The following is a 14,166-nucleotide window of genomic DNA, read 5'->3' as shown; positions in this document are numbered from 1 at the left end:
AGGGAAATGAGAAAACACAAAGAGAAAAGAACTGATTAAACTTCTTGAGTAAGAAATAATTTATTAAACTCTCTAATTATAGAAAAACTGGAATGTTAAGTTGGTTTGTTTAAGCTAAACAATAATAAAATGAAAAAGGAAGAGGTATTTTTTGCTATGCGGGCAGCGCGGGGCGGGTTGCAAATAGAAAAAACATTCTACGCGGGTGGGTTGAAGTCTTTGCGGGTTTAGACCAAACCCACCCTGCCCCATTGCCATCTCTACAATCGGTAAAGTATTATTTGCTATGCGGGTCGGGTTAAAAATAGAAAAAAATCTACGCAAGGCGGGTTGAAGTCTTTGCGGGTTTAGACCAAACCCACCCTGCCCCATTGCCATCTCTATGAATCGGTAAAGTATTATTTGCCTTTTTTTTGCGCGAATTATCCTTCATTTGGGGTGGTATTTAATTTTTGCCCTTCAAATTGGTGATCTTTAAGTTTTGCCCTCGCCTAATACCCCGAGGTTGTGGGTTCGAACCCCAGCTCAGTAACAAAACAAAAAAAATCGCAAGGCAGAATTTTGCAACTTCTATCCTTGTGCAAATTCTACCTTAATCTGCAGCGAAATTCTGCCTCAAGGGTAAAAGTTAAAGACCACCATTCTGAGGGGCAAAAAATTAAAGACCACCCCCAGCAAAGGACAATCCTGCAAATTGCCCATTATTTGCTATGCGGGGCGGGTTAAAAACGGGAAAAAAATCTACGGAAGGCTGGTTGAAGTCTTCGCGGGTTTAGACCAAAACCCACGCCGACCCATTGTCATCCCTAAGTCGGTAAAATTAGGATTGCAATCAGATAACCTTATCCATCATAGCCAAGTAGAATGCGCCAGATAGGACAGTTGAAGTGGCAAGCAATGCCATTGCTCCATTTTCCACCTCTCGTGGAAATACCTTTCTACATCCTCTCATTCTAAGTTAAAAATCTCTCTCCTCTCAAAAACCACTCCTTATCTATACCATACTCTCATTCAACACACACCTAACAAGACAGGCAAAATTATGGCTTCTACTTGTGCAGTTTCCATGGCAATGCCACTGAGTCAGAAGAGACAACCAGCAAGTGTTGAGGCTTTCTTGAAGCCATTGCCAGTTAGGCCCTCAAAGACTACTACTGCAGCAACAAAACCAGTAGCAAAGTTTCAAGTCAAGGCTTCACTTAAGGAGAAAGCTTTGACAGGATTGACAGCAGCTGCACTGACTGCTTCCATGGTCATTCCCGACGCAGCCGAAGCAGCTGAAGGTGTTTCACCATCCCTCAACAACTTTTTGCTCAGCATTATTGCAGGTGGAGTTGTGCTTGCTGCAATTCTTGGCGCAATAATTGGTGTCTCCAATTTCGATCCTGTCAAGCGGACTTAAGAAGCATAATTCTTATATCTCTCGATTTTCTTCTTGTAATCTCTCTCATGTTTCCAGTGAACATCTATAAAATGTTTACCAATCAATTCTTGTACCTTTATTTTAGCTTATTTCTTTACATGAACGCACCTATTAAAGGAAACACGGAACTATCATTTGCTGCCCTCGCACTGACTGCAGAGAGGAGTACAATTAATTCTGGTTTATGTGCTAACATCTCTGCCTTTTTACCAAGGAATAGCAATAGCGAATAGTCATAAACCTGTGAATGACTTGTTTAACTCTTGGGAGGCAAGCTGTGATTTACCAATAGCTGAAGAAATCCAGCAAATGCAAATGATTACATGCCTTATAATGTCTCCCCACAGACGTAAAAATGAGCTTCTCTGGACTTGGAATCCAAATTTTATATTCTAAAATAAGAACAATTGAATGAAATTCCATTTCATACATCTAAAATAAGAACAGCTGAAAGATTATTCCATCCAAGTTGAGTTTTCAGTTTTCACTCACAAGAAGGCAAAAGTGAGAAACACAATTGCTGAACGAGGAGAATATTTAGGGGGTGGGGTGGGGCATTTACCGAATCAATAATAAAAATTGTCCTTGTTGATGAAGCTAATGAAAGAAGTACTGCAAATTCAACTCATGAGAAGGCGTGAAAACGTATTCCTTCCAAATCAAGTGGATACTAAAGCTTACATTTGACCAGCAAGTGGGATTTCTAAGCAAGAATGCAAGTAATGTATCTTTCTATGGTTATGAAAACAATAATCACCTGACTACAACAATGACTTTCTGCCGACATCTCTCTGAGAAGAGGGCCAATGGCTTTCCTAAAAATGGTCGCAATAAGAATCTCTTATCTCACTTCCCTTCATTCAATGTAGACGGAATTTTGAAATTAAATCAAGGAGATGTCTGCTTTCTACAGAATGGTTCACTTTATCTGCCTTGACAACTGTAATCTTCACCCTCTGCTCATCACCATAAAGTTCCTCTTTGATTTTAAGCCTGAACATAAATTGTCTGAAGAGACAGTTTCTAATAATTTCAGAAAATCTGGTATCATCAGCCTCTTCATACTTCATCATGTACAGCTCCTTCGCAGGACAGCCCAAAATCTCTTCCCCAGATTCCTGGAAAGTTGTCACCCATGTCAACCCAGTATGATCTTGAATTTGAGCTTGAAGAAGGTATCTGTAATCACATTCCTCAAACTCGTGATTGCACCTATCACATTGCCATCTGGAGTTTCCTGACCTGGTAACTTTCTTATTACATTGTCTATCTCCAATCATCAAAGGGCAAGCAGTATAACAGAAAGTGTCAGTTTTGATGAATGTTATGGTTGCCTTAACTGTAACCCAATCTGGTTTATCTGACCTACCAAGCCCTTCATCCTTGATCTGAGAGACAGTCTTGCGTATCTCATTTTTTGATCCTACAGGCATGTTTTCCCTAGATATAGACTGAGAAGCAATGTCTTTTCCTCCCTGATCAAACCACTGTCTTAGAGTCTGAGACTCTGTGAAATCTGGATTTATGAACAGTTGAGTGGAAGAAATGGTTCCAATGGATTTCCCAGTGAAATCACTAACTTTTGCAGCTTTAACAGCTAAAACAGGAGAAAACCCAGCTTCTGCCAGTTCTTGCAGATTTTGACCTTCCCTGTTACAGAAATCTCCCCATAGTGTCAGCTCCACGCTTCGCCCAGACTGATCCTTTAGATTCAAGATTCTTCTTTGAGTTTCCATTCCATTCTTTCTCAGGATAGGAACAGAAGGATTGACTGCTGTCACAATTCCAATCACATCTATGATTGAATTGTTTTCTGCACTTTCAATTTCACTAATAGGTCTAAATGAGAACTGCTGTCTTGGTATAGAGGGATCTTCCTCTGGACAGAGATCTACAGTTGAAGTTGTCTCCAAAAATATTTCCCATTCATTCTTCAGATGGTTGAAGTTCTTCTGAGCAGGTTTCAAGCTTCCTTTTGATATCATGTACACTTTTCCAGCTTCAATTTTTTCATAAAAGCGATCAACAACAGCATTAAAGCAAGTGACACGTATTTCACCCCCATCAGAGTCAAGGAGATCAAAGGAGAAGACCTTTCCATCTCCTCTAGAATTATTGTAGCGACGTAGATCCCCCTTTGCAGTCACTCTAGCCTTAATAGCCCACCGACCCTGATAGGGGTTCAATGCTGCAATTGGAATAATGCGGGCAGGTGCTTCATTCTTCATGATTGCCCCATGGCTTTTGTAATTTGGAGGAGGTTGGTATGCAGGTTGAATTGCAGGTGGGTAGTTCTGCATGCTATTACCTGAATTTTGGGCGCTCAAATTCTTACTGTTAGCAAAGCTTGCTTTCCCAGATCTTTGAGCACTCAAATTGTTAGTGTTAGCAAAGTTTGCTTGGCCGGATCTTTGAGCACTCAAGTTACCATTGTTACTCAAGATTGCAGACGCAGAAGCTCCATTAGATATAGTTTTCTGACCTCCTGAATTAGATTCTACAATCACGTTGGGGTTCCCAATTATTTCACATTCTGGTATAATAGTTTCCATGTTGAGGACAACAATGATTCTGCAAGGGAAAACAAGACAAACACTCAGCTCAAGCTCCAATCAAAGGTATAATCCAAAGAGAAGGGAAAAAATAGGATATTACTCTCTTATTACACAAAATAGACACTTGTTGATCACCTAATAAAGTACCCTATGCACAGAAATGCCACATTCTTCTAATCTATGGGAAAGTATTTTCACCACCCAACCCAAGATGACCCAAGGCAAAGATGACACAACTTCGGTAGTGCAACAATTTCCACGGGGAAAACTGCTTCATGTTTCTACACAGTCCTAAGTCTATGTAGAGAAAATTTAGAAAGCTAACACCAACCAGAAATGAAACAAATATTTAAAAATATTGACAAGAAACTTGTGCTTTGTTATGTTGCACTGTGCATACTACGGAGTAACTCTCAACCAATTGAGCCGATAACAAAAACAGTTTCCTTCCATCTATGTTGCTCAGACTCTTCAAAAGTGCCGATGGGTGCGTGTTGGATACTCCAAAAATAGTGTATTTTTGGAGAATCCATCACGGGTGCGGCAACATTTTTGGAGAGTGTACGCAACATAGCCTTCCATGGCATCAATTCTAGCTAAAGCTAAAACAAAAAAAAATCAAAGCCAAATCTATCTTTACGTTCAGAATGACTTGTAAAGGGATGATAACACAAATGCACATACAAGAAAAAATTGGAGAAAACACAATGAAGTTCTATGTGTTTATTGTATTTTGCATAGAAGTGCTTATCAAAATGACTAAGGATAATTCTCTATCACGACATCAACATTCTAGTTAAAGCTCAAAACAACAAAATCCAAGCCATATCTATCAAAGTTACAATCGAAATGACTAGTGTATGAATGATAAACACAAATGTCCCCACAAGGGAAGCAGGAAAAAACATAATGAACTTCTATAAGTGCCTTTTTTTTTTCTTCATACAGAAATAAGTGCACATCCACATCTTTAAGGAATAATTCTCTACCAGGGCATTGACATTCTATGTAAGCTCAAACAACAAAAACGTAACCAAATCTATCAAATTTACATTGAAAGACTTTGCATATGGATAAAACCGCGGTAACACAAATACTCGCACACTGGAATAAGGAGCACACATAACAATGCAAATATCGCAAGCTTTATATGAAATCAAAAGTAGAAGCAAATGTAATAATCTCAACTGTACATACAGTTTTATAATTGAAGCTCGAACAAAAATGACAAATTCATACTTGAGAGTTTGAACAGTTTAGAAGCAAATATACTCATCTATACTGTACATATAGTTCTATAATTGAAGCTTGAAGAAAATACTCCCTCTGTCCCAATTTATATGATACTTTGCTTTTTGAGATCCAAACTATTTGACAGAACCAAATTGATATGAGAAAAGCTGCAACTTATAGTACTTTTCACGTAGTTTTCAAATATATAAATTTTTATCTTAAAATATTGAGTTAATGTAATACAATTTAACTTCAAAGTTTAGTCAAATCGACCCTCGAAAAGAGAAAAGTATCACATAAATTAGGACACATGGAGTAACAAATTCATTTTGAAGAGTGTAGAGGCAAATGCAATCATTTATGCAGTGTTAAGAAAATAATAATAATGAAATTTCATACTTGCGATTTTGAACAGTGCTACAGATATATTCAATCAACTGAATAACGGACGTTTTCCTGACGCGCCCAGTTTTGACTCTGTCATTAAGCTGAGTAGCTAACATAGCTTGCTGAGTCGACTCGGAATCAGATAGCGTAAGTCGGTAGCGTTCCTGTGTGGTGCCGATTAGCTTAATATCCAACACCTGCACTACTGGCTTTGAGTTCACGTCACCGCCGTTGATCGCCGTGATCGCGTTTGCCGTTAGGTTTACCGGCATTAGGATAACGGGTCGGGTCGGGTATGGGGATGATTTGAATTTGAATTTGAGAGTGTTTTGTGAGGATAGTGTGATGAAATTCCGAGTGAATGCTTTGAATTGAGGAATTTATAGAGGGTGGGTGGACAGTGGAAGTGGGGGATAAAATGGCGGGTTTACAAACCGACCTATGAGAAAATGACAATAAAAAGCTGTCCTGGTCCAAAATCCAAAATTCGAGTTTTCTTCATTTGGCCCAGTTTTCTTCGTATAGTCCAAGGATTTGTGGGTTGTGGGCTTTTGTATCTGTTGAAACAACAAATGGCTGAGGGTGTGTTTGGTATGATGGAAAATATTTTCCAAAAAAATATTTTTTTAGAAAATAAGTGATTTTTCTATTTATTTTCTTGTGTTTGGTACGCAAGTTAGAAAATGTCATTTTAAGAGCATTTGCATATACTCAAAGTAAAACTACTATGACGTTTTTGAATTCGGAGTGCAACTTTTGGTGGTGAGGAGTACCGGTTGGAAGGTGCGGTAGGCTGGGCGGGGTCGCCAGGGGAGTGTGGGTGTAAAAAAAACCTTTTTTTAAAAAAAAAAAAATAGAGGGTGGTGGGGTTCCGGGGTTGGGGGTAGGACTGGGTGGCATAAAAAAATAAAAAATAAAAAAACATTTTCTGTCATACCAAACTCACCCTAAGTGTTATAACCCCCGGCTTGAAAGATGACTAAGTGTGTGTTACCACCTCCTTAGAGGTGCGTGAGGGGCAACAAAAAAAGTCATCTACGTAGCTTTCATAATGGCTGATTGACCCAGAAAATCAAATTTTCTACTTTTTATTTTTCCCTAATTCTTTTCTTTCTATAAATGAGGTCTTCTTTCTTATCCTCTTCCACTTTCACTACATGTGATTTTTTTTTATTTTTTGGTATGTACATGTGGTTAACATGTGAGATTTACTCGCTCTTGCAACTCTAAAATACGATAAAATCAAAGATTATATACTGAAATCGCGATGAAATCTGACCAAATGGGAGCTCAATTGCTTCAATTCTCTAAAACTAGGACCTCTTAACAAAATGGGGCAAACATGGCGCCCCTTCTGTTTTTCTTTGGAAAAAAAAAACATGTATAATGCCACTTGATACCTTTTTAAAGCTTTTCCGGGACAGTGAACACACTTACTTATCACATCATAAGCTTGAACGTTATAATTTGGAGGTAACGTAAACAATACATAGCTTAAGTATAAAACTAATAAAAACGTGATAATTAGGTGATTTTTTATCCGTTAGGTCTTTTTAAAACTATATTCAAATTTGTATATTATTAATTCTTCTTATAGCAGATTTATCAAGAGTGAATTCTGGATACCCTTGAAATTTACAAAAAGTATACCTTCTCCACAAAATTGCCAATGTTGACCTAAAGCCGTTTGGATTGGCTTATAAGTGGTCAAACCAGCTTATAAGCCATTTTTTACTTATTTGAGTGTTTGACAAAATAAATAACAACTTAAATTTAATTAAAAAGTGCTTAAAATAAACCAAAACCAAGAAGTTGCTCAATTCCAACCTTTTTTTTTTTTTTGGCTTAAAAGCCACTTTTTTTAAGCTAATCCAAACAGGCTCCTAATCATCACATTACTAGAAAACCGATTGTACAATAAAAAAGCAAGTGGCTACTTGTATTGCTTTTAATATATTCCCGTAGCTTTAAATGAGAACTTACTAATGTGGCCAAAGACTCCATGACATCAACGGAAGAAGAAGGAAGAGAGTGGGGAAGGAAAGACACTTTGGAGATCATTGGGATAGCTTGTGCAAGCCAAAAACTATCTTTAATTTAATTTGACCAAGCTTTTAACCAATCCAACCATCGCCAAGATTGAACATGCATTTCATATAGTGTGAACATGCAGTCGCTCTGAAAACGCCATTTTAGATTTCCTGATTTAATTAGGTTAGCCAAAAAAATCAAATTAACAAGTAACAGAACCCAGATGCATGATTACAGAAAGGCCTGAAACACAATAAACATCAGAATAACCTATTATTAATTAAACAAAATTTTCATCTCTGGATTTGAAAGATAAAAGAAAAATGTCCAGACTCTGCTTCTACAGCATCAGGCAGACACTAAAAAAACCAACAGTAGGGGTTTTAGTAGAACAAAGTATTTTTGGTGTTTCGAACATGAGAGAATTATGGTTTGCTCTCTACATAACAGGGACTGCAGCAGGTAGTACAGCAATCTCTGTAGGCACCACAACTGTGGCCGCCCTGATGTAATCTTCTTCCTCCTTTGGAGGGTGGATTGTGACAAGATCTGGAAGAGGAGTTGTTGGACCTTGCTTTCCTTTGGGATCCCAATCAAGCATGATCTTGACCTTGATACCAAGTACTCCCTGCAAAATACGAAATTAAAATCCAAATCACCCGCAATATGAGCATAACTCAAAAATACATGTTAGATAATCCCTCCGTTTCAATTTATTTGTCTGGTTTTGACTTGAGACGGAGTTTAAGTAAACAAGACTTTTCAATCTTGTGGTCTTAAACTAAAGATATGTATAAATGTCCTTTCATCTTGTGGTCTTAAACATGCCATGTGAAAAGTTGGAATTAAAGAGTTGCCAAAAAATAAAAAAAGACATTTTTTTAAACGGACTACAAAGGATATTAAGACAAACAAAGAGGGAGTACTATTTAATCTTCAACCTTCGGCAGAGTAAGAACAAACCTGTCTCAACAGAACATGTCTTACAGCCGAGTCAATGTACTCATTGACAGGCTGACCCGAAGAAATCATGTAGCCATCTTTGAACTTCATGGCTTTAGCACGTTGTGCCCTCAGTTTTCCACTCACTATCACCTGTCCAATAAATCAAATCAGGTGCCAACATATTTTACACATCATCCAAAACAATTGAATCAAGCTTCATAGCTGCATACCTCGCATCCCTTGGCTCCACTCTCCATAATAAATCTCAGAACACCATAGCATGCCCTGTTGGAGATAATGAATTAAGCTTTTGGACACAATACGAAAGAGATTACGTGAAGGACTGAAACCCAAAAATATTTACATACAAAAGTTCAAGACAAGATTTAACATGTCGCGATCCAAGGACAGAGATGTAAATATTTAACAACTCAACATGTCATTGGCAAAGCTACACTTGGTCTGGTCATCTTCCGACACAAATTTGGTATTAAGTAAACCTATTTGCTTTATAGATGACAGAAGTTGGAGACGAGATAGATGCTTGTTAAGGGAAATCAAGGCTAGGAACAAGGTCTGGAATGCAAATTGGATATTGAACTAAAACCTGCTCTTCTCAATTTTAATGATGATATAAAAACAGTTCTCAGCAATATGCCTCTATGGTTACTGCATGAAGACAAGAACATTTCACAGTAATAAATGGTATGATATAGTCACCATCCAACACAGGATTGGTATCATAAGATCAATTGCTTTGTGGATGACATATACATGGGACTTCTTACAGGACCAAGAATACTGATAACACAAGCACAGAAAACAGTGGGATAAAATAGATACAAAAATATTATTGATTGCTGATACTAAAAGAGCATTGCAGACCAACAGATATTAAGCATTAAAAATATCACATATTATTTCTGATGATGATTCAACATCCGGATCAATATTATTACCTCCTAACAGCAAGGCCACCAAGGAGCTTGTAGCGAAGAGATTCGGCCTGAGCAATAGCACAGAGTCCCCTGTTGTTAACCTTCTCAGCATACAGCTCCACAGTGTTCTCTGTAAACTTGAAACGCTTCTGGACAACTGATGTTAATTCCCTGATTCTCCGACCCTTCTCACCTAATACATAAATCGGCTCAAACAAAAATGCATACTGCCAATAAATCAAGTCATAAAAGGCCAATCAAGAATTCAATCCAACAAGGCTAAAAGGCCTCTTACAAACACAATCTTTGGAGTGGATTAGTTTTAGTGAGAGATTGAAGTCAATAACTACTGATGTAACTTGATGTTGTTAAAGTGATGCAGGTAAGTTATTGAGAGGCGAAACTTAACATCTTTCGTTCTTTTCCCCATACAAATAAACTGTCTTGTAAGTTCAAGAATAGTACGTCAGTATGTAGTGTGAGATTTGAGAAACCATAGTTTTAGAGAGGGTAGATTGGTTTTGTAGCCCTTTATAAATTTGTCTTTAGTTATGTGCTTCTTACAAGAGATCTTTATTTTTACACATAAGAGATAAATGTTAACACACGAGATCTTGGTCATTCTGTTCTATTAAAATTGTAAAGGATTGTGTTCACCCATTTCCTCTTCTAGAGGACCTCAATGTTGCTTAAGAAGACAAACATTTAGTATGGGAATAAAATGGGCATGTATAAGATGAAAAAGACATGCCCTTTTTCTTTAACTAATTCTTTTCCCTTCTACGTTACTCCAGACCTCACTCCAATTCCTTTTCTTTTCCAATCTGCGCTAGTATTTGTGTAATAGCTACCAGGGAAATGAAATGGAGTAATATCATTTAAGACTGCTTGCCAATTAGATCTCAGAACAAAATGCAACTTTAAGCTATATCAACAAAATACTAAATCAAACAAATATTCCTATTCAAAACATATTTAAGTAGGGCAAATCATGCACTAGCTGAACCAGTAACGAACAATAAGTAATAGGTTCTAGGTTTTAAGGCTTATATGAATTTTAAATCAAATGGAATTTCCACATTAAATACAACAAAACACAACTACTCCCTCCGTCCCAAAATAAGTGTCCATTTAGCTCGTTTCACGCCCATTAAAAATCAATCAATAAATAAAATGTCTAGTTTACTAAATTGCCCCTCTTGACTATTAAATGTTCCTTGATAATTGAGCACTATTAAGAATTAGTTATTCTATATAAGGATATAAGTGGAAAATGATACTCCCTCCATCAAAATTTAAGTGACTTACTTTGACTGGGCACAAAGTTTAAGGAATACAATCTGACTTTTGAATCTTGTGATCCTAAATTGAAAATGTGTGTAATGTATGAAAATGTCATTTAAATCCTGTGGTTATAAACTTGCATGTAAGATGTTTGAATTGTCAACTTACTAAATATAGAAAGAGGCACTCTTTTGGGACAGCCCAAAAAGAAAATTAAGACACTTAAATTGGAACGGAGGGAGTACTAAATTTTGTCTTGAATTCCTAAAGCGACATTTATTTTGGGACAAATATATATTTTTGCAAAAACAACACTTATTTTGGGACGGAAGGATTTAGTACTATGTCTCAATTACAAACAGTGAGCTATACAAATCCTGTACAATCATTCTACTCTAATCAGCCAAATCATTTCCCACAAAATCACTTTAATTAACAAACAACAAAATTGAAAATAGAGGAATTACCAAGAACATTTTGAGTACGTGTAGCTCTGATAATGATCTCAGTCCTCACAGGAGTTACTCTGACCTCTACACCAGAGTACCCATCCTCTGCCAGCTCACGTGTCAACACTTCATTCAACTCAGCAAAGAATACTCCATCTGCCACAAACTGAAACCAAAAAAAATAAACCAATTTATGATTACCTTCCGGTTTTTGCTGATCGGAAGAAAGAAAAAAAAAAAAAAGGAGATAACCTTTCGTTTTTTGCTTATTTGAGTGACGTGAGGATCCATTTTCGGAGGGATTGATAATTTTCGAGTAGTATTTCAATGTTGGTTAGTGCGGTTGGCTAGGGTCTTTGCCGTGTTTGGTAGATGTGTGTTAAGTACTGGGTAGGGTTAAGAAAATGGGCGTTTTTGTTTATCTTTGTGAGACTCAGTGGGCTTTTGATCTGTCCATCATGTGAGCGGGTCATTTGCACCTATGTCCCTGTTTTGTCCGCGTCTTTAATTTTTGTCGCTCATAACAAATAAATTTTTGCATTATAATATCTCACAAATTATGTCCTACGTGACTTTAGTTTCTAAAAGAATGTGTGCCCCACTAGACATAAGTTATATTGTGGGGAGCAAAAATTAAAGACCAGCCCATTTGAAAGGCAAAAATTAAAGACCAACCAATTTGAAAGGAAAACCGTGCAATTTATTCCATGTGAACCAGAAGGCAAAATTTCTTTAAAGGTAAAAGTCATGTGGGGGAAAAGTCATGCGAGACATAACTTGTAAGATATTATACTGTGCATATATAAACTTGTGTCCCGTAAAACAAAAATTTGTTATAAGGGGAAAAATTAAAGATCAGCACAAAATAGGGCATAAGTGCTAATGACCCTGAAAAAATAAGTAAAAATTTCATGGGGCAACATATTTTGGTCGCCTCATTTAACTGATACACCCGTCTTTATTTTGCATTGAATATCTAGTATTAGAAAACTTTAGACAAAACTGATTGTTGTTGTTGTTGTTATTGTTGCTGCTGCTGCTGCTGCTGCTGCTTCTTCTTCTTCTTCTTCTTCTTCTTCTTCTTCATAGTTGTTGTACAACAGTATTTTTATGCTTGCGATTTTGAACAGTGCTACAGATATATGAATAAATTTTTAGGTAGATGGAATAGAAAAAGGCAAAAAAAAAAATTTGTGATTGAATATAAGTGATAAAGTGGGGCAGTTGGCCAAAAGGCCACTTTGAAAACTTATTTTGCCAAATGGCCACAAGTTTCAAAAAATTGGTGGAACAACCACCATTTATGACGTCAGCATGTCAGACAGTCTTGTGTCAAATTCTAGCCCCAAAGTTTTGAAAACTACACTTTGGCCCCCAATCCCCAACATTTTAACTACTCCAAAAAAGAATTTAAAAAAAATATTTCCCTCCAAAAGCTCCCGATTTATCCACTTTTCAGATCCCGTTTACGGCGAAAGTTTCGGCTTTTCATGGGAAAATTAGTCCCCCGCGACTTAGTATGGCGTGGATTGCAGTCATAAACCATAGCCTTAGTCTATTATAGATTTATTATGGCGTCGATTACAGTCATAGACCATAGTCGTAGTCTATTATAGATTTATTATGGCGTCGATTGAAGAATATATTATAGTAGGTGGTGATTACATGAGTGAATGGGAGGAGACCTCAAAATGTTAAAATTGGATTTCTATAAGCAAGGTGACAGGATTAACCTGATAGTGATGATGAAGAGTGTACGAACAAAAAATAAAAAAAAATAAAAAATCCCAAACCTCAAATTGCACAAATCGTCAACAAATTTTACTCTCTTTCTTGTAGGTCACATAATGCTCTATGGAATATACAGGACAAGAAGGTACAAAGGTCACAAGGATTCAAGAAACATCAATACTGCAGTTTGCATAACTCTGATATGCTGCAATATACTGTCTGCATTTTGTGGCATATCAAATGCAAATTGCAGTTTGGTGCATGCACTTTGGAATCAAATGGTCACAATAATAAGCATAAGCCCGATCAGGATATGCTACAGACTACAAGAGGATGAGATACATCAATGTCTCACTGATATACATGGTATACTAATCTGTTGGTGGTTAAGCATGATCTGTATTTTGACAAATCTTCAGTGTATGGTATTAGCACTTTATGCTCATTCCACTGAGGAAATGCCAAGATATGGAAAGTGTTTTGATTACCTCTTTTATCTCATTGATCTTCACTTAAGAAATGATATGAGCCTTATTGAGATTGGAAGCAGCACAACATTCAGGTTTTGCATGGTTTTGATACTAGTGTTGTTGATACAATGGTGCACTAAGGGTTCAGACTTGGGACATCATTTGGCATCAACATGGGCAAAAAGATGTAGGCCATGCATGCAGTCAACACCAAAGAATATACACAGATTGGAAATGCAACTATAGGATGCTGAATATACATGATATACTGCTGATATACAGCAGTATACAAGGCAATCTGGAAGAATTTTAGCATGATTTGAAGCAGATTGAGATCACACTAGGATTTCTAATTTCACTTTAAATAGTTTTAGATTCAGTAGTTTACTTCTCAGCAATTTGTAGTATCAATTCAAGACAACATATAAGTCTTGAGTTGGCCACTAGTTTAGTTTTTTGCTCTTTCATTAGCCTTTGTGGCCTCATTTGTAAGGACCTTTGCTTGTTTTGCTTTCAGAAAAATATATAAAATCAGCCCTAGGCCAAAAGCCTAGTGGACTTTATTTAAAAAAAAAAAAAATTGCACAAATCTAAGGGATCGTGGATAGGTATACCATAAATCGACCGTCGTCAATAGCTAACAGTTATCATTTAGGCTTGACTTCACACACGGTCAATAATTTTCCACATGTTATGTGTAACCAAAAAAATATTTGTTAA

General features: G+C 36.9%; 3 protein-coding genes across 3 annotated transcripts; 1 reads left to right on the top strand and 2 right to left on the bottom strand.

Moving 5' to 3' along the window:
• The first annotated feature begins 955 nt into the window (after nucleotides 1–955).
• On the top strand, nucleotides 956–1,488 carry LOC132068770 (uncharacterized). Its single transcript, XM_059462464.1, has one exon. It carries the CDS (start codon nucleotides 1,043–1,045, stop codon nucleotides 1,400–1,402), a length of 360 nt encoding a protein of 119 aa, XP_059318447.1. The 5' UTR covers nucleotides 956–1,042; the 3' UTR covers nucleotides 1,403–1,488.
• Nucleotides 1,326–5,969, bottom strand: LOC132068768 (replication protein A 70 kDa DNA-binding subunit A). The gene is made up of 2 exons (XM_059462463.1): nucleotides 5,611–5,969; nucleotides 1,326–3,994 (listed from the first exon to the last, which is right to left on the bottom strand). The coding sequence occupies exons 1-2, from the start codon at nucleotides 5,868–5,870 to the stop codon at nucleotides 2,284–2,286; spliced, it is 1,971 nt and encodes a 656-aa protein (XP_059318446.1). The 5' UTR covers nucleotides 5,871–5,969; the 3' UTR covers nucleotides 1,326–2,283.
• A 1,916-nt stretch (nucleotides 5,970–7,885) lies between these two features.
• LOC132068767 (small ribosomal subunit protein uS3x-like) lies at nucleotides 7,886–11,658 on the bottom strand. Its single transcript, XM_059462462.1, has 6 exons — nucleotides 11,498–11,658; nucleotides 11,264–11,411; nucleotides 9,534–9,705; nucleotides 8,805–8,859; nucleotides 8,593–8,724; nucleotides 7,886–8,257 (listed from the first exon to the last, which is right to left on the bottom strand). The coding sequence occupies exons 1-6, from the start codon at nucleotides 11,534–11,536 to the stop codon at nucleotides 8,069–8,071; spliced, it is 735 nt and encodes a 244-aa protein (XP_059318445.1). The 5' UTR covers nucleotides 11,537–11,658; the 3' UTR covers nucleotides 7,886–8,068.
• Nucleotides 11,659–14,166: the final 2,508 nt, after the last annotated feature.

The sequence above is a fragment of the Lycium ferocissimum genome, chromosome 8, assembly GCF_029784015.1.
Source record: "Lycium ferocissimum isolate CSIRO_LF1 chromosome 8, AGI_CSIRO_Lferr_CH_V1, whole genome shotgun sequence".
NCBI lineage: Eukaryota > Viridiplantae > Streptophyta > Magnoliopsida > Solanales > Solanaceae > Lycium > Lycium ferocissimum.
This window is presented reverse-complemented; position numbering and strand designations above follow the sequence as displayed.